The 19,327-nt window shown below is 43.2% G+C and overlaps 1 protein-coding gene across 6 annotated transcripts in view; it reads right to left on the bottom strand.

Moving 5' to 3' along the window:
* Positions 1-19,327, bottom strand: part of LOC120553538 (plexin-B2-like) — a 247,366-nt gene that overhangs the window by 72,075 nt on the left and 155,964 nt on the right. For 5 of the 6 annotated variants that reach the window (XM_039792062.1, XM_039792061.1, XM_039792060.1 and 2 more), the window contains 6 exons: positions 9,125-9,642; positions 6,736-7,062; positions 4,747-4,885; positions 3,241-3,386; positions 2,944-3,123; positions 535-669 (listed from right to left, as the gene is read on the bottom strand). In XM_039792062.1, the coding sequence (XP_039647996.1) occupies positions 535-669; positions 2,944-3,123; positions 3,241-3,386; positions 4,747-4,885; positions 6,736-7,062; positions 9,125-9,637 (1,440 nt within the window). In that variant the 5' untranslated portion in view covers positions 9,638-9,642. The remainder of the gene's footprint in view (positions 1-534; positions 670-2,943; positions 3,124-3,240; positions 3,387-4,746; positions 4,886-6,735; positions 7,063-9,124; positions 9,643-19,327) is intronic. The other variant, XM_039792065.1, reaches the window with a different exon arrangement.

Here is a 19,327-nt window from a genome sequence, read left to right as displayed (position 1 = left end):
AGTGGAGCGGTCTAGGAGGAACTCAGTCCTCCAAGTCGGGAAATAAGCCGAGGGAGTCAACTAATTCTAGGAAAGGGTTCCACGTCTCTAGGAATGTCGAGATAGAGCCTTTCAAAGAAGATCTAAGCTTCTCAAGCTTCGAGATGTCGAGCACTTCTTTAATCCAACAGTCGTGTTTAGGGGGGTGGGAGAGCCTCCAGTTGAGCAAGATCAGTGTCCGGGCTAGCAGGGATGTAAACGCCAGGGCCCGCCTCAGTGCAACAGGGAGGTCAGCGTCAGGGGAAATGACAAAGGGTTAGGGGGGGATAATGTGACCATAAGCTCTCATCGTGTCAGAAATGCTCATCCAGAAGGTTGGTAATTTAGGGCAAGACCAGAACATATGAGCATGGTTGGCAGGGGACTGGTTGGTTTATTGTCTGTTTTGTTGAATGGTCTTGAATATTGTAGTTAGAATGTGTGTGTGTGTGTGTGTGTGTGTGTGTGTGGGGGTGTGGGGGATGTTTTGTATGTAGTATGTTGTGTGAGTTGGACCTTTTTCTCGGTGGTGATGTACAGGTGTTGGAGCCTGGGATCGAACAGCAGGTTCTTGTTGACCTTGTCTCCCGTGACTTCGGCCGGCTCCCGCCCGTACACGTCCGGGTGGGCCGACAGATGCACCTTCAGCACCTGCAGGAAACCCAAAACCTGCATTCACACACTTTTTCAATTCATGCATCCGGGGTTTCCTCCTCTGTGCTCAATAAATGCTGCGCTTTCTGTACGAAAGAGGACACGTCACACCAAAGGACAAAGAATATGACACGAAAGACATCCGGGCTCATTCACATTCAATTTCAGTTTTATTTACATGTATCGCTTTTAATGCTTGTGTATGCGTACTTTTTATGTATTTTGAAATGCAAATATTCAATAATGCAGCTTTAAACTAAATCTTTCAAATTTAAATGTTTATTAAAGTTTATTTAGTAAGTTTCCTGTTAAACTATGTTATTTGGTATTCATTTAAAAGGGGACGTTGAAAAGAAAAGTTTTTTGTTTAGTTGCACTACTAAAATATGAACCAAAGTAAATATTCATAAATTTATTATTGGACACGTTTGTGCTTTTCTAACTGTATGCCTGCCAGTAGACAAATTACATTTTTGTGCTGAATTATTACAATCATGCGCAATTACTGGGAACTGATTAATTGATTGGACGTGTACCATATAAGTTACTTCACAGGAAATGCAAACCTTCAGAAAACATGAATGTCTTTATCATTTAGATTATTTTAGATTATCTTCTCCAACATGTCAGATGATGTCTTCTAGTTCTCCTAAAAAGCACAACATCTGGGTGCAGGAAATGTATATATTGTAACCGTAAATATATTTTTAACTGACTGACTATAATTGCAAAGTGAATCCCTGTAAACGCTAGCCTGGTTGACACCAGACCCTTCTCAGCTGTAACTGAGAGTGGGTCTGGGGAAGCTTCATTCACAGCCCATTTCCAAAGGGGCGTCACCAACGGACGACGCTCAAATGCCTCTGGGCGCAATTGGATAGTCCTTCAACCAATCAGACCAACGATCCCGGGTGACTTAGCAGCGACAGCGGCATCAACGGGTTGCTGCGCTTCGGTGGCCGGCTCGTTGAATGTAAACAAAGAGCTGCTCGCCGTCGCTGTGCTATCGTCATCGTGTAAAGCCCGCCTCAACGGTTGTGATTGGTGCCTCGATTTGGAAAAATTGGGAATGGGGTTTAATGGCCCCGTGGCCAGACTGACTTGCAGAGCAAATCTCAAATTTGCCGGAAGTTCCTCATGGATGGAAAAAAGATGTGAAACACAAAAGAAAACTAGAACTGAAAGTAGTTATGAAGGGGTCCAAGCCTCCCCGGTGCGAGCATACGAAAGCAGAACCCACAGCGCGATGATGGCGAGGCAAACGCAAATATCGCAAGGTGTGAGCTGCAAGGTCTGTAGTAAATCGCAATAGCATATTTCCCATTTACATTCATTGGGCCCTATCTAGCACCCGCCGGGCGCAGCACAAAGCCCGACGCAGTTTGCTAGTTCAAGACTGTCCAGCGCCCGCGTCGTTTAAATAGCAAATGCACCTGCGCCCATCTTTGCGCCCATGGGCGTGCTGGTCTTACAGGGAGGTGTGTTCAGGTGCACTCTGGGCATATTGCTATCTTGAGGCAGCGGGAAGTGATCGCACCATTGACCAACAAATACTTTTCAGCATTTCATTGTTATTTTAACAGCAAATTAGTAAAATGTGCCTAGGCTCGTGCACAGCGGACGCACACTATGCTTGTTACACACACACACACACACACACACACACACACACACACACACACACACACACACACACACACACACACACACACACACACACACACACACACACAGGGAAGCGCAGCACACACAACATGCAGAAGATTACAAATTAAAATATTATGGTGCAAATCCGCCATCATAATAGCAATGCGCCAAGGTACAAATGTGCGTTTATTGCATGTTACGCCCAAAACACACCTATGATTAATGAAGACACTAAGTACAACCCTTCTGAATCATGTGCCTGGCGCACAGACTGGATCTGGACACACCCTAAACACATCTGCGCCATGCGCTTCACGCTGTGTGCTTAGTCCGTTAAAATAGGGCCCACTGAGTAAAAGGCAAAATCACGTCTACCTCAATTATAGCGCCCCCTAAGGGCCAATCTTCACCAAATTTGGTGCCGAGCCTCAGAAGGTCACGCCAAACAAGATTCGTGTTGGTAGCATTTCATTTGGCCGAGATATGCAAAAGTTTAGGTTTTCGCATTGGCTCGCATAACACAGGTTCCCAGCCCCCTCGGGCTTGGACCCCTAATAAACGAAAGCAAAGAAAGAAAAATAAATCAAAAGGTGACTGAATGTTGACAGAACAGTCCGTCTTTACCTCTCCGGTGGCGGTGCCCAGGAACGCCACAGCGTGCTCCATTTCCACAGCCACAGCCACGGCCGTTATGTGACACTTACGATGGAATAAGGGCTCAGACGTTAAGGCCAACTCGGCCTTGCTGGCCAATGGGGAGGGCAGGAACTCGGCTCCACACTTGTATCTGAGGGCCATGTCCTTCTGACGGAGCAGAAAAGAAATCATTAGTAAAACATCCATATTAATACAGACTTTTTTTGCTCACAGTGAATTGTTGGAGTCTCTCTTTATCTCCGACACACAGGCGGCTTTTCCTACCTGATTGGTGCTGCTGCACAGCTGTTCAGACTTGGAGGAGTAAGGCGAGTAGACGGCGGCCTTCCCGTTAATGATGCCGTCGTTGCTGTAACAGGCTCCTATTATCTCCACCAGCCTCCTATTAATGGAGTGAAGAGGGTACATGCCTACAAACAAGAGCAGAAACACTGTTTGTACCTGCTTCCTTTAGTTTCCTCTCTTAATAAATCACACATCTGAGTCCATGTTTTCTGGCAAAGCAAACAATAAAAAGTCAAAAATCACAAACTAAAATTAAAGCACTAGTTCTGCACAATCCTCAGTTACAGTTTTATTTTGATAAAAGGTGGCGACCACCTGAAACGTAGGAATATTAAAGAATTGTATAATAGTCATTCATCATGCAACATATAAAAGGTCCCATATTGTAAAAATCAGATTTCCGTGTCTTTTTTTATTTTTTATTATAAAGCAGGTCGAGGTGCTCTATAAATAACGCTCAATCCACAGAGAAATGCACACAGCCCAAATAAACTATGTGTAGGTAGAAAGTGTCGCTACCGTTACGTCATTCCCCGGCTGCAATGACGGTGCAGAGAGCACGGATGCCGAAGAACCGAAAATGCTGACCAATCAGAGCAGACTGGGCTTTTTCTGGAGGGGGGCTTAAAGAGGCAGGCGCTAAAACGGAGCGTTTCGAAAATTGTAATTGCAATGAAAAATTTATAAAAACATTGTTAAAAAAAAAAAAAACAGAGGGTGGATACAGGTATGTTTAGACAGACAGTATGAGAAAAATAATGTGTTTTCTCAAACATTAAAACATGTAAACATGTTCTAGTAGAATCCCAAAATACAAGTATGAACCTGAAAATGAGCATAATATGGGACCTTTAAAAGAGATTTAATGATTTATGACCACTGCCTTTCAAAGTTATAATCTTAGCGACACCTACTGAGTTAAAGAGCGAGTGTGTTACGTGAGCATGCTTTATAAATAAAACTGCCTTGCTCTGGAGCTTTCTGTCATATTACATGAGCTTCATCGCCAGATGGAGTTTGACCAGTCGTTAAGGGAATGTAGATGATTTCAATTTCTATCTTTTTCTGAGCACTTTAAGGACTTCTCATCCATGTTGGCTTTAAAGTCAAGAAGGCACTTTGAACCTTTGCTCTATCCGTTGATGAAGATCATGTTGATATGATCGAAAGCTCCAGAACAGCTACTGTACTGTAGGTAAAACTTGAGGTGAGCTTGTTTCCTCAGCTGCTGTTTCCAATGTCAAGATTCAAAGTTAAACCTCAGATTTAAAAAACATTATTCGTTTAAGAGCCACGTGGAGTGTTTTAAAAATGGCCGTATAGTGGGGCTAGTAGGTCTAAATCGCCACCAAAAACGTATCACTTTCTCCTTGTCCCAAGGCCATTTCTGCCAAATTCCATTGAACTGTTTTGACATGTTTTGGAGGGTCTGCCGACTAACTATCAGCCAACATAAAACATCATGTGCCAGCAGACTACACTTACACAAGGCTGAAGTAAATGGGTCTTCATCAGAAGTGAAGGCGACAAACAGCACCTTGTCAGAGGCTGAAACTGGTCCGTGCTCGCCTGATTGGGTTATATTCTGAGCCAAAACTTCCCCTGGTGTTGCTACATAGGCAGCCTGGGAGACGAGGAAGAGATGAAGAAAGCAGAAGGTTAGATATTTACACTTAATATGTGCATTTAGCTGATATAACAGAGCAACAGTAAAGGACCCCACAAATCAAAGCTATTTCTGGTTCAAGAGCTGTTTAAATCCAATTTATAAAGTTTTTCATGGGTCAGGGCCGAGGCATTCTCAAAAATGTTCCAATTCAAAACACACTCATCCAAACGTAAAAATGTCCAAATGTGTTCCAGAGTCGCTGCTGCCCTTTTAATAAAAATGCTGACAGCCTATTGCACATGTGTCAAAATCAAGGCCCGCTGGCCAAATCCCTCACAGATTTTGATCTGGTCTGCATATTCATTTAGGTTCACAATAAATTTTGGCCCGCCTAGTTTTGCACCAAACCAAAAAGACGGAAAACTGTTTTTCATCGTGTCCTTATGTGACACTTAAAGCAGTATTTGGCAGATTTGCCGACTTTGAGACTCAGAAATTCCCACAGAAGCAGAGAGCTCTCATATTCAGGCTGTGAAACAGGTTGTTGTGATCCAGCTGTGTGGTAGCCTGCTTTTAAAAATGTTATCTTTGTGTTGCTTGATTTGCTAAATTCTATCATGGTTAAGGAACTTTTTGCCTGACTTTTGTAGGGCTTTAAGTCAACAAAAATGCGAAAAAAGCGAAAAAAAAAACGTTAGAAAAAAACCCAGCCACAAATGTCGGAAAGCGTCATTTTTTTAAAAAGCTAAAAAAAAAAAAAATTCTACAAAACCGCCAAAAAAGCCACAACTATGTTGAAAAAAATGACATGCAATAATACTAGGGGTGGGGCGGGGGGAATCGATACAGCATAGTATGCGATATCTCTATCGATAAACAGAAGCCAAGTATCGATTTTTTTTATTATATTTGTGTTGGTCACTTTGTCTGCTTGACAATCCCATTTTGCAGCAATAAAACTGAAGTGAGATGAACAAACGAAATTTGTCTTTTTAGATAAAACAGTCCTTTTTGGGGACATAATTTGAAATTGCGGAAAAAGATATTTGACTTGCTTGATGAAATAAAAGCATGTCAACAAACTACACGTCTGGCTCTTGATGCGATTCTCATTTTCCAGTTTGGCCCGTAGTGAAATTGAGTTAGACACCGCTGGCCTATTGGGTTAGCCTGACGTGGTCAGACTCAGATTCTAGTCAGAATAGGAGTCTGATGCTGCTCCATTGGGCTGTAATTATGGGCCGTGTTTCAACCGAACCAGGAAAGAAAATGCCTCTGCACTCAATTGGCTAGACCTACAACCAATCAGAGCAACAGAGTATGTGACGTATGTTGAGCGATGCATAGTTGTCAACAGAACTCAAGTGCATGCACGCTGGAAGAAGTAGAAGAAGAAGATGAGTGTAAATGCTCTTAGCCGGGGTTGTAAAAAGAATTTAAGGATACAGGGAGTACTTACCATAACGATCATCATTTTTGAGAGAAATGGCTTTACTATTTCTCTAAAAAATGATGAATGCATATACGAACAAGTTCTCCGTTCAGGATTAGAACTCGACAATACAGCAAACAAATCTTATCACATTTGTCGGTCCTGTCAGAACTTAATAACACGGTTGGAACGCGACATGCCCGTGTTTAAAAAAATGGACAGACGACGAAGGAGGTGTTGATCATCTGTCCATCATCGTGTAAAGCCCGCCCCTGACAATTTGATTGGTCCAAACTGCTCTGGTTCGAGCATAGTTGCTCCACAACGGATCAAGTCCAGACCGAATTTCCCGACCTCAAATGTTGTGGGCGGGGCTAAGTTCGGCTGGCATCCAGGCTACTATCGGGTGGCTGGCAGAGGGCGTTACCATTACCTGCACTTTGTTGTACTTGTTGACGACGCTGCAGTTGAGCTGCAACTCGGTGTAGGAGTAGTAACCCTGGTCGTCCTCGCACATCCTGGAGATGAAGGTGAAGTTCTTGGTGTCCTGGACGCCCAGCGTGCGCGAGAACAGGAAGTACACAAAGCCGCCGTCCTTGAAGGCGAAGCGGAAGTCGTGGAGGTAGCGCAGGACGAAGGGGTTGGCCTGCACCGCCGAGGCCTCGATGATGCTGTCGAAAACCACCCAATCGCCGTAGTCCTGGAGGATGCGGGTGGAGATCAGCTTGGTGCTGTCGTGGCTGCCGTATCCCTTACCGACCTGGGACAAAAGAGATGATAAAAGCACGTAAAGATGGCAGCCGACAGAGTCTGTGTTCCTGTAACAACTCTGCTGAGTGAAGTGAATTCCTAGCTCTAATTTCTAATATCTCCAATGCCCAAGTGCTTCCCAAACTAGAGATGGTCCGATACCATTTTTTGCTTCCCAATACCAATTCCGATACCTGAACTTGTGTATCGGCCAATACAGATTCCGATCCGATACCAGTGTGCCATATATTTTATTATGTTTTAACAGCTGTATACTACTATCCCTGTATGGATGTGATATGATGTATATCATTGTTGTCGGCCTGGCTCAGGTTAAACCTTTTGTGAAACATAAAACACAAACACTGACCACCGTAGAAATTTTATTTTACTATCAAGTAGCCACACACACACACACACACACACACACACACACACACACACACACACACACACACACACACACACACACACACACACACACACACACACACACACACACACACACACACACAGAACTAACAAGAGTGCTCATTTCTCATATGGCAGCCAATTTAATTCCTCTGTTCTCTACAAATTGCAATTTAATTGTGTTTTCACAGATGGACGTGATCATTTAGATTCATTTGTTTTACCTACACCAGTTCTGCTGGGAAAAATATACATAATATATGTGTGTGAGTGTTTTCATTTTATTCACATATGCAAAATATGGGGAAAATATGCCATATGCAGTAATGTTAAATATCGTGATAACGATGTTATTTGCGACGAATGAACAGATCTTAAAGTGAACTCAGTTCTGCTGTTTTCTAGCCTAGAAATCTAATTTGCAGCCAGGGGGGTCTAGGCACTCTCTGTTGGCTTTGGTCAGGCCAATCACATTGTGTATAGAGTCGGTGGGCGGGGCTTATGGCTGCTGCTGCTGGGAACAGCGGTCTTCTGGAAGACTTGGAGTTCAGCTTTTCTTTGAGAAAAGAACAAAGAACGGCACAGAAATCATTCTTAATAAAGGAAGATGTTTTCGGAGTTTTGCCGACCGGATATGGCAAAAGTTTAAAGTTTAATCCATCAACTAGCTTCGCTACCTTCTTAGTTGCTCGTGCAGAGGGAATTTGAAAGACAACCGTTTATCCCGCCCCTTGCATTGAGCCCTGTCAATGGTGAGTTCCCAGACCCAACATCTGGATGTGGGTCTGGCTTGTCAGGCTAGCTGCTTTCAGGATTCTGCTAAAACACAGCAAACTTGCTTGTTGGATTTAAAACAAATGAAAAAAAATCATTTCCAACTTTCTTTTATTGAACTAAAGCCCTATTCGCATTTGGAATTAGTATCATTTGGAGACCTCGTGTGTGTGTGTGTGTGTGTGTGTGTGTGTGTGTGTGTGTGTGTGTGTGTGTGTGTGTGTGTGTGTGTGTGTGTGTGTGTGTATGTTAGAGCTGGGCGATATGGAGAAAATCAAATATCACGATATTTTTTGACCAAATACGTCGATGTGCTTTTACAAATATTTACACAATGAGAGTTTTGATAAATAATCATAAATAATGTGGATACCATGGCAAATTATAAAACAGTAAGTAATGAATGTCATATCACAATATTATGATATCCAAAATGTAAGACAATATCTAGCCTTGTATATCGATGTCGATATAATATCGATATATGGCCCCCAGCCCTAGTGTGTGTGTGTGTGTGTGTTTGCGTTTGTGTGTGTGTGTGTGTGTGTGTGTGTGGGCTTGTTAAACTATATTCGTGGGGTCCAAAAACCGGGGGTCCAAAAACCGGGAGTCCAGTATACTTGTGGGGTCCCGACAGCTTTGTGGGGCCAAAATGCTGGACCCCACAAGTTTAGAGGGCTGTTTGAGGGTTAAGACTTGGTTTTAGGATTAGGGATAGAATAATGGTTATGGTTAGGGTGAGGGTTAGGGTTAAGGTTAGGCATTCAGTTGTGATGGTTAAGGTAAGGGGCTAGGGAATGCATTATGTCAATGACGGGTCCCCACAAAGATAGTGCCACAAACCTGTGTGTTTGTGTGTGTGTGTGTGTGTGTGTTTGACTCCTCACCAGGAAGACAGTGAAGTTGTCTCTGTCCTTGGTGAAGTATGACATCACCCCCACCACGGAGACGCTCTGCTCGACGCTCGCCACGTACGACTTCTCCCCCTTGGTGTCGCTGAAGTAGAGCAGCTGCTCCACGCTGCTCAGGTTCCGCAGCGAGCAGATGCCGCGGAACACGCTGCTGCACACCACCAGCACGTCCTTGGCCTCCTGCACAAGCAGCAGCTTGTTGTGGTTGTCCGTGTCCACGGCCTCCTCGCAAGCGTCGGTGACGGGCGGCGTGCACAGGCGGTTGTCCCGCACGGGGCCCGTCTCGCTGCGGGACTCCAGCTTCAGGTCGGCGCTCAGCTGGTAGAGGGCATTGACGGCGCCGACGTACAGCCGGCCCGAGCGCGGGTCGCTCACCACGTTGTTGATCAGGGTGTCGGACGGGAACGCCACCTCAGCCACTCCCGTGGTCCATGCGCAAAGGGTTGCCAGGACGACCAGGGCACGCTGCCACGCCCACCACCGCTCCATCGCGTCTGGAGGAGAAACAGAGCAGAGAAAGAAAAGTTACATTTTTTTTGTTCTTTGTTATGGTGCCGCAAAAATTGGTCGATTAGTTGTCGACTATGAAATTAAACGCCAAATATTTAGATAATCGGTTTGAGTCATTTTTTTAATGAAAAATAAGTTAAAATTCTCTGATGTCAGCTTGTTAAATGTGAATATTGTTCTAGTGTCTTCTCTCCTCTGTGACAGTAAACTGAATATCTTTGAGTTGGGGACAAAACAAGACATTTGAGGACGTTATCTTGGGCTTTGAGAGACACTGAGCCACATTTTTCATAATTTTCTGACATTTTAGAGACCAAACAACTAGAGTGCGGATCGGGCCGCATTTTTCTGTCCGAGCCGGGCCCACGTCCGACAGAGTAGAAACCGAACCCGGCCCGAGCCGGACAGGCAACAAGATATTTATGTCCGAGCCCGACCCGAGCCTGACACAGTTAAAATCTCATTTTTTCCCCCTCATACTAATGACACACACCTCCGTTTGTAGGAAGGCATTCGGAAATGTCAACAGATGAGCGCATCAGCGCACACGGGGCAACAAGCGCACGTTAACACAGGTGCAAAAATATTCAATGCCTTATCGCGCTGATGTGGCCCGACCTGAACATCCTTTCTAAATATCTGTCCGAACCCGGTATCCATCCTCTACAAACAACTAATCCATTCATCCAGAAAATAATCGACAGGACTGCAGTATTGCTAAACAGAGGAGAGAAAGAACATTTTTTTAATCTTTGTTGTTGTTTTATTTAACACAATGAAGCCTAAACAAGACGGCAATGAATCAAGAATTGTCAGCTGAAGCCCTAATCTGTTCTGTGAACACGGTTTGTGACAACAAACCCGCTGAACTCGAATGCGGCGAGACAAAGACGTTAGACAGTCGGTGCTCGTCCTCTAAAACTAAGCACAATCCTGACATTGTGCTGCGGGGGGGGGCACAGTCAGCACCAAACAGCAGCACAAACTCGAGGGGAGGAACCACTGAGCGCTCAGAGCAAAGATAATGAGGAGCTTCTCATTAAACCCAGAACATCCTTTACTGGAGGAAAATCGAGAGAGGAAGAGGAAGAGGGGAAGGTAACTGACTAAAAAGTGAAGAGAGTTGCTGAGCCAGATTAGATTAGCAAAGACAAAAGAAGAATATGTGTGTGTGTGTGTGTGTATAGAGAGAGAGAGAGAGAGAGAGAGAGAGAGAGAGAGAGACTGACTGAGTGTAGCAATTAGTTTTCTGACATACTGAGTTTCTCCTCCCATTAGTCTGGATGGGTGTGTTTAATTACAGCCGTGGCCTGTGGCTGTAAAACAAGACCAGTGTTCAGTAACGCCGGCGCACAAACATTCACGTTAGCGATGCAAACATCGGGTCATTTTGGGGGCGATTCTCGTAAACTTTAGCTCACCATCCCCCCCCCCCCCAATCTTAATTTCACCGAGCGCATCATGAAAATGTTTTAATTAGCATCGTCTCTGCCTCCTGCTCAATAAATCAAACGTGTACGTTCGTTCGCTTGCGTGATGAGGCATTTTTACTGGACTGGCCAATCATCCAGCAGTGGCTATCAGATCGTTTTGATTGGTGGTTAAATCGACTGACCCCCCCGTCCCCCCACCCCCCAGTGTGCTTTTAGCTCCCTCCAAATTAAATTCACTTCAGTTGGCTTCATTGTAAAAGGGATTTATTTATTAGTGTGAAAAGACTTATCTTTGTACCCACCTGCTCGCCCAAATTACCTTTCCACAGATATCAAGAGTCAGTGGGGCTTAATGGCCGCAATGCAGAGTTTTAAGAAGTATTACACTGGAGGATTACACAAATACAGACCTTTGAATGCACTCAGTGTTGCCCACTGGTTTATATACTTGTATTTACTTACTTTTACTACCCGTTTACATCCTTGTACAGTATATCATATCATTACTTCTCATGCCGCATATACATTACTATATTTCTGTTTACCAGTCAGGCTGTCCTCATTCACTGTTCCTATATATACCTATGAAGATAAATGCACTGTGATTTGTTTCTAAAGAAGCAAAGAAGCAAAGAAGGAACGGAATAGAATAACAGAGTATAATTATACAATTTTATTGTCCAGCCAAGGCTGGAAAATCCTCTTTGGTTTCACCAAACAGATAATCAGGATATCAGGTCAGCTGACTCAGCGATCTCCTTTAAAAGTAGGAGATGTGGAACTCAGCCACAGGACTTTCAGCCGGGTAGACCGGCGTTCATGTCTAACGCAAGTAGGCGACTTCATTCATTCATAACCAAAACCAAAAACTTTCTTCTAATCTTAACCAAGTCGTTTGGGTGCCTAAACCGTTTCACACATAATGTTGGGTAGATAGATAGATTAGATGGATGGATGGATGGATGGATGGATGGGTTGAGATGGAAGGATGGATGTGTGGATGGATGGGTTGGAAGGATGGATGGGTGGATGGATGGGTTGAGATGGAAGGATGGATGTGTGGATGGATGGGTTGGGTTGGAAGGATGGATGGGTGGATGGATGGGTTGGGATGGGAGGATGGGTTGGGATGGAAGGATGGATGGATGGGTAGGTGGATGGGATGGATGGATGGATGGTGGATGGATGGATGGATGGATGGATGGATGGATGGATGGGTGGATGGATGGATGGATGGATGGGTGGATGCTTTATTGATCCCAAGGAAATGTAGGCATCAAGTAGCTTTAACAAATGATAAGGTGAACTTGAAATCAGTACTTCTGCAATAAGCATTTCAAATGTTGTTAAAGGGTCTCTAATGTCGGGTGATGCTGGTCAACATGGCTGAGTTTCAATTTGCTATTAAAGTGGTGAGAAAAATAAAAAACCTTCTCTCCTTGCTCGTCTCTTTGTCCCTGTCGTTTGGCCTCCTCTCTCATTACATTTCATTTCTGTCCTCCTCCCACACCACAGAATAAAAAGACACTCACCTTCACTCTCAGAAGGCCTGTTATGGATGTGTGCATCTGCCACATCAAAAGGAAAACCATCTTTGGTTTCCACACGGGGATCTAGCTCTCTCTGCTTGCTTTTCTCTCGTTCTTTCTTTCATCCTCCTGCTTTTGGCTCCAAAAGCCTGACTGGTGTCAGCCCAGGAATAAACTGGGTTACAAAGGTGTAGGTGTGTGTGTGTGTGTGTGTGTGTGTGTGTGTGTGTGTGTGTGTTTCTGTTATTCTTCTTCCATCCTTGTGAACAACAGTTTGACTTCAAGATCTTCAGGTATGTAAGGTGAGGAGGACATTTTGGGGCGGGACTTACACTGCAGCCAGTATATTACTGTAAATCCATATAATACAGTAAGAAACTGTATGTCTATTTCATACAGTTGGATGGGTAGGTGGTTACAGTACATTCAAATACCTTTACATTTTAAAACAGTATGTACTGTAAATAAAGAGTAGTTTACGGGCGAAACTGCTGCCAGTCTATTACTGAAAAGTTTTACAGTGCAGCCTCTCAAAATACAAACACACACAGACGTGAGCCCCGTGTCCGCTCGTAACGTTGAATTTGGCGTAAACGTTAGACAGCCAATCACAAGCATTGATTGATCTTGGCACAGGCATGCTGCATGCTCATTGAGATTTAGCTATTGAAATTATGTATTGAATGAGAAGGCATTTTTTCAATACTCGATACTAAGGAGGCAATTCGGTCAGTGTTTAAAAAGTGCCAAAGTCCGGTACCCAGCCCTACCACCGGGTCAGGTTGGATGCTGCACGGCGCACACCAGGATCAGGGTGCTATCGGGTTGGGGCTTTGCATTATAAATAATTGAAGGAGTGAACAGATTATAGTAGTTTGACTTGATTTGGTTCGAGGACTTCCGGATGGACTTCACGAAACGAGTTGTTCCGATGGGATGGCGAGGCTATGAGGATTGTTACAGCCTCCAAATAGCGGCAGATTAATCGAAGATGCAAGTTATTGATAGTCGCAGCCCTACAGAGAATACCAGGGTGTTAATTAGCGCATTTCTTTTGCAGAACACCTGCACAGAGCAAGGTTATTTTAGTTCTGACTTTTGAATTTCAATGGCGTCGCTGTGTCCATTTCTTTAACTGCCTATGGTCCGATGTGAAGCGGTTGCTACACAGCGCCATCTGCTGGCAAGTCAATGTCAATTCTATTCAATTTGGGTAAAGAAATCTAACTTAATTTGCGTTCCTTTTTGTTTTCGTTTAAAAAAAAACAAACATATGTACTGCTTATTTTCATTTGAGTTTTAGTTTAGTTTTACTATAATTACCCTGGTATAGTAGCAGCAGCAGCACTCGTTCTGTTTCTCCAATCATTCATTCAGCTTTTCCCATCTGTAACACGCCTGCGTCTGGGTGGCGGGAGTTTAAGGTTTGGCATATTTTGGTTCGTTAGCGAGAGTCTGCTCGAATATAGTATTACAGAGTCTGTGTGTGTGTGTGTGTGTGTGTGAGATTACATTGGCACCAAACAGTAGGATAGTTGTGGTAGGAAACCAGAGTTACCAACAACTGGGATAAAATACACATGTGATGGAAAAGTCAAACACACACACACACACACACACACACACACACACACACACACACACACACACACACACACGTATATATATATATATATATATATATATAATATATATATATATATATATATATATATATATATATATATATATATATATATATATATATATATATATATATATATATATACACAAACAGGGGAGAGAACAGCAATCTGTGACTACCCCTCTGCTAAAAAAGTTTGGAGTGAAACTAAATCCAGGAATGTCTGCAGAAGCTCCAGCCAGGGGAATAAAGCCTGACTGGTTTCTCTCTCTGTCTAACCTCTTTAAGCTTTTCTCTTTCTAACTTCTCTTTGTAATTCACATTGTCTCCCCCCCCCCCCTCTCTCTCTCCCTCTCTCTCTGTGTTTTCTCTACATCCTCACCCGCGGGAACAAGTTCAAACAAAACTGGTTTTCTGACACAAGAGATCCCGAGGGACGAACCACATCTGAAACTCCATCTATGGTCCTGACTTTCTGCTCGTGTCTCTGACCGACCGACTGTCTGTTAAACCTGCCTGTCTGTCTGCTCTACCCAAAGAAACATTTAAACAAATGAAAGTTTTTTTTTAACAGTCTGGTTTCCATCCCAGTTGGAGTAGAAGCAGATTTGATACATGTAACACAAAAACATGCATAACATAACATAGTCGACTTCCTACTGAATGAATGGTGCTAAAGTTCTTCGCTAATGCTACCGAGAGTCAAAATCAGGATTCGAGTTACGAGATTTATCTCCAAATTCTGAGGATAAAGTAAAGATAAGTGAAGCCCAGTTCAGACCAAAGATTCAAACCCGTTCCAACAGCCAACCGATAACCCTAACCATAACCATTGCCGAATCGTAAATGTGTGGACCACACAAGTGGACATGTATCAGCATGAATTTGATCCGAAATTGGGGAGAAATAACCAACATCAGCAACCAAGATCACAGTTTGGCAGGGGCGGAGCGAGGCGGTGGCTTTTGGGGCTCCAGCTCCCAATGTTTTCTCAAAAGCCCAGAATCTTTTGGGGTTTTAAAATAACTTCCAACATTGTGTCATTTCCCCTCAGATACTCGGACTAGACTGGCCAATCAATGGAGCCAAACTTACTACTATTACTGGGGGAATAGCAATATTCATTCTGTGAACTTTACATACATAGGTTTCAAGATTGGTAACGCTGTTTACGCCAAATACCTACCCTACCGACGTTATGTAACTTAAAAATGGTTTAATCAAAACAGTTTTTGCTTCTTTTAGAATGACAGGAGTAAAAATTAATCTTCCTCAACATCTGTTGTGTTCTGGATTCAGAATGACCGTTAGAGAACAGTTTGATATAAAACAGAATATCGGCTCTACACAATGATTATTTTCCTTAATTGGCAACTATCAGGTTTTTCCCCAAATGATGTACAGATTTTTAGGCATTCTATTAACTCAAATGGTTTTAAAAAATAGTGCACGTAGCTGCTGTAAATGGAGCATGCCCCCCCCCCCCACCCCTGCATGTCTGCACTGTTTACATATCCAATAACAAATTTGTAGATTTTTCTCCAGTTCCTCTTCATTTTCCTGCTCCGAACTTTGACTTCTTGTTTGTGGATTACATTTTCTCAGGAGTAAGAAAAGCCCTAGTTTGCATTCATGCCCACCACCAGGCGTCATTAGCCATTCATGACAGCGGGCCGGAGGAACATTGAAGCTGATTGGCCGGGCCTGGAGGGGATACGAGTGCTATCATTGGCGGAACCCGGGGGAAATTGAGTTATTATTGGTGGTAATGAAGAGGCCTGAAGGAGAGTATGGCTGAGACCAAGTAAGCATAAAACTTAAAGACCGAAGAGGATAGGACACACACACACACACACACACACACACACACACACACGCTGCTATACCTCATCTATCAACAACACAATCTCTTCTACCAGTCCCAGAGTCCACCGAGCATTGCACACTAATGTAGAGAAGAAGCAGACTTTAAGATGTTTTTTGGTCCAGATGGAGATTCCAGGTGTACCAAAATAAAGAAATAACATGATTTTGAGAAAACATGTTTGTGTGCTTTATCAATCAAATCCATAAAATACTCAATCAACAACATCATGAAGTTTCTCTAATTTAAAATGCGTTAGACTTTTGAAGCCGCTTGTAACTTCATCCAACATCAAATAAATCGATATAGAGCAACAACAAAAAAAACGTGAAAAAAAAAAAAACTGGATCGGACGACTTTTATGGGACACAATAAGAAAGAAAGACGTCAGGAAGGCATTTGTTTGGAGCTGAATAAACCCGAGAGGATGCATACTATTACACGACTAACGCTGTTTGTTAATCTCACGATGACAAAATAAGAGCCTCTAATAACTCAACCTTTGAGGAGAGGATTAGTCTGATTATAGAAGGTCTGAGAGGCCGGTGGTTATTAAGCAGACTGAGTGTCTCACACAGACACACACCCCCAGCCACACACACACCCACCACACACACGCCCACACACACACACACACACACACACACACACACACACACACACACACACACACACACACACACGTCTCTGTATAGTACCACTTGGTAACATCTCGGCAGGGCAGTGACACAGCGAGCAGAAGCAAACAAAAGGCCGACAGAAAGAGACACAGAGGGCCGCCTGTGAGGACAAACATACAATGGAGAGTAAATAGAGGAACGTATTAACCAGTTCACCACCAGTGAGCATCGCTAAACTACTGGTATTATTGGAAAAGAAGAAGAAACATGCGTTAACATTAGAGCCCAACCGCGGGCCGATATTAGGCATTTTCCAAACTATCGGTATTGGCAGTAAATGCAAAATAATAAAATGAATATTTAAAAAATAAAATACAAACAGACGAAACACCACTTCAACTATGTTCTGAGTGTTGGCGTTACATAATCTGTCCACCAGAGGGCGCTCTACAACGTCCCTGTTGGCAACACTCTTTAAGTTTCATATCTTAAGTTTGTACTTTTATACATTTTATTTATCAGAACTTTAATATATTTTGATGTTCTGTTGTGACAATAAAACAAACCAGTGTATTTTTAAACTGCATTATCATATTATTTTAGTGAGGACTAATGTTAGGGAAATCTGTTTTGTTACGTGTTTCTGGATTTTCTTTTTACATTTATATATCGGCTGATATATCGGAATATTGGATTTTTAAATCACCAAATATTTGTATCGATATCGGCCTTAAAAATCCTTTATCGGTCGGGCTCTAGTTAACATTTACATGCCCAAAAGTTACAGCATAGTGCTGTGTGTCCCTCGTGAGTTTACTTTATGAAGGCATTGAGGCCCTTGTGCTCGGGAACTTTTAGACGAGCCAGCGCAGCCTCTAGAGATGGCAACGACTAGGTTTACATGCACACAATATTCCAAGTTTTTGTTCCCTTTATTCAGAACAAGACAACCCAACTCAGCTGTTCAACGCATCTCGTGAAATGTTTTCTCACCAACATGTATGCATGGCGATTCGTATGCTATTCTACGAAATTAGGCAACCACCGGCTGGTCACGTGACGCCGGCTACAGAGCACCGTGAGAAGCCGCCGAATCGGTGGAAGTGGGTTGTTGAGTTTAACCGATAAAAGATGACAGGGAGCCACTGTTACTCTGACAGTCAAAGCTCGCGGTGACGGGGTTGGGGTGTGATGTGCCGTGAGTGTGTGTGCGTGTGCGCAAACGCGAGCGTTTATGCTGTCAAGGAGGTTTAACCCTCCTGTTGGCCTCGGGTCAAATCTGACCCATTTTCAAAAAGTTTCTACATCAGAAATGTGGGTTTTCTTTCAACCAATTTTTTCACAACAAAATAATGTGGATGGTTCCCTACAATGCTCTTCACAAGTAAAATAAAACATCAGTTCACTACTTATTATTGAATGTGGGTGTTTTATTCAATTTTATAGCATTTGAAGAAATAATTGATTAAAGAACGTTGAAACAAGTGACAAAAATGTTGGGAAAAGCTTCTTATATAGGCCTTAGTGGTCCCCTAATACTGTATCTGAAGTCTCTTTTATATAGACCTTAGTGGTCCCCTAATACTGTATCTGAAGTCTCTTTTATATAGGCCTTAGTGGTCCCCTAATACTGTATCTGAAGTCTCTTTTATATAGACCTTAGTGGTCCCCTAATACTGTATCTGAAGTCTCTTTTATATAGACCTTAGTGGTCCCCTAATACTGTATCTGAAGTCTCTTTATATAGACCTTAGTGGTCCCCTAATACTGTATCTGAAGTCTCTTTTATATAGCCTTAGTGGTCCCCTAATACTGTATCTGAAGTCTCTTTTATATAGACCTTAGTGGTCCCCTAATACTGTATCTGAAGTCTCTTTTATATAGACCTTAGTGGTCCCCTAATACTGTATCTGAAGTCTCTTTTATATAGGCCTTAGTGGTCCCCTAATACTGTATCTGAAGTCTCTTTTATATAGGCCTTAGTGGTCCCCTAATACTGTATCTGAAGTCTCTTTTATATAGACCTTAGTGGTCCCCTAATACTGTATCTGAAGTCTCTTTCTCGAAATTCAGCCTTGGTGCAGAATTACAGCCACTAGAGCCAGTTGCTCGTTTGAAAGCCATGATGTCTCTCATGGGGGGGCCAAATTCTCTGGGCGGGCAAAGCAGAAAAAGGGGAGGTAACCTTTCCCCTTATGATGTCATAAGGGGAAAATTCCAGGCCCATCTGAGCTTTCATTTTCTCAAAGCCAGAGCAGGATACCCAGGGCTCAGTTTACACCTATCACCATTTCTAGCCACTGGGGGACCATAGGCAGGCTGGGGGAACTCATATTAATGTGTGTGAAGTGAATTTTTCATGCCATGGGACCTTTAATAAGAATTGCACACACTACTACACATAACGTGCAGTCAGTTAACACTTAGCGGAGCTTTTACGATTAATTAACAGGAACATTTTAAAGCGTGGGTAATAGTGAAATGTGTTAACCGCTGCATCCCCAGTACAGCGCCCTTTAATGTTAACTCTCAGCTGACTGTAGGCTGATCTTCATCCGACAAACTCACAGCTCGAACACAGAAGAAGCTCAGAATCATA

The sequence above is a fragment of the Perca fluviatilis genome, chromosome 23 (assembly GCF_010015445.1).
Source record: "Perca fluviatilis chromosome 23, GENO_Pfluv_1.0, whole genome shotgun sequence".
Taxonomy (NCBI): Eukaryota; Metazoa; Chordata; class Actinopteri; order Perciformes; family Percidae; genus Perca; species Perca fluviatilis.
This window is presented reverse-complemented; position numbering and strand designations above follow the sequence as displayed.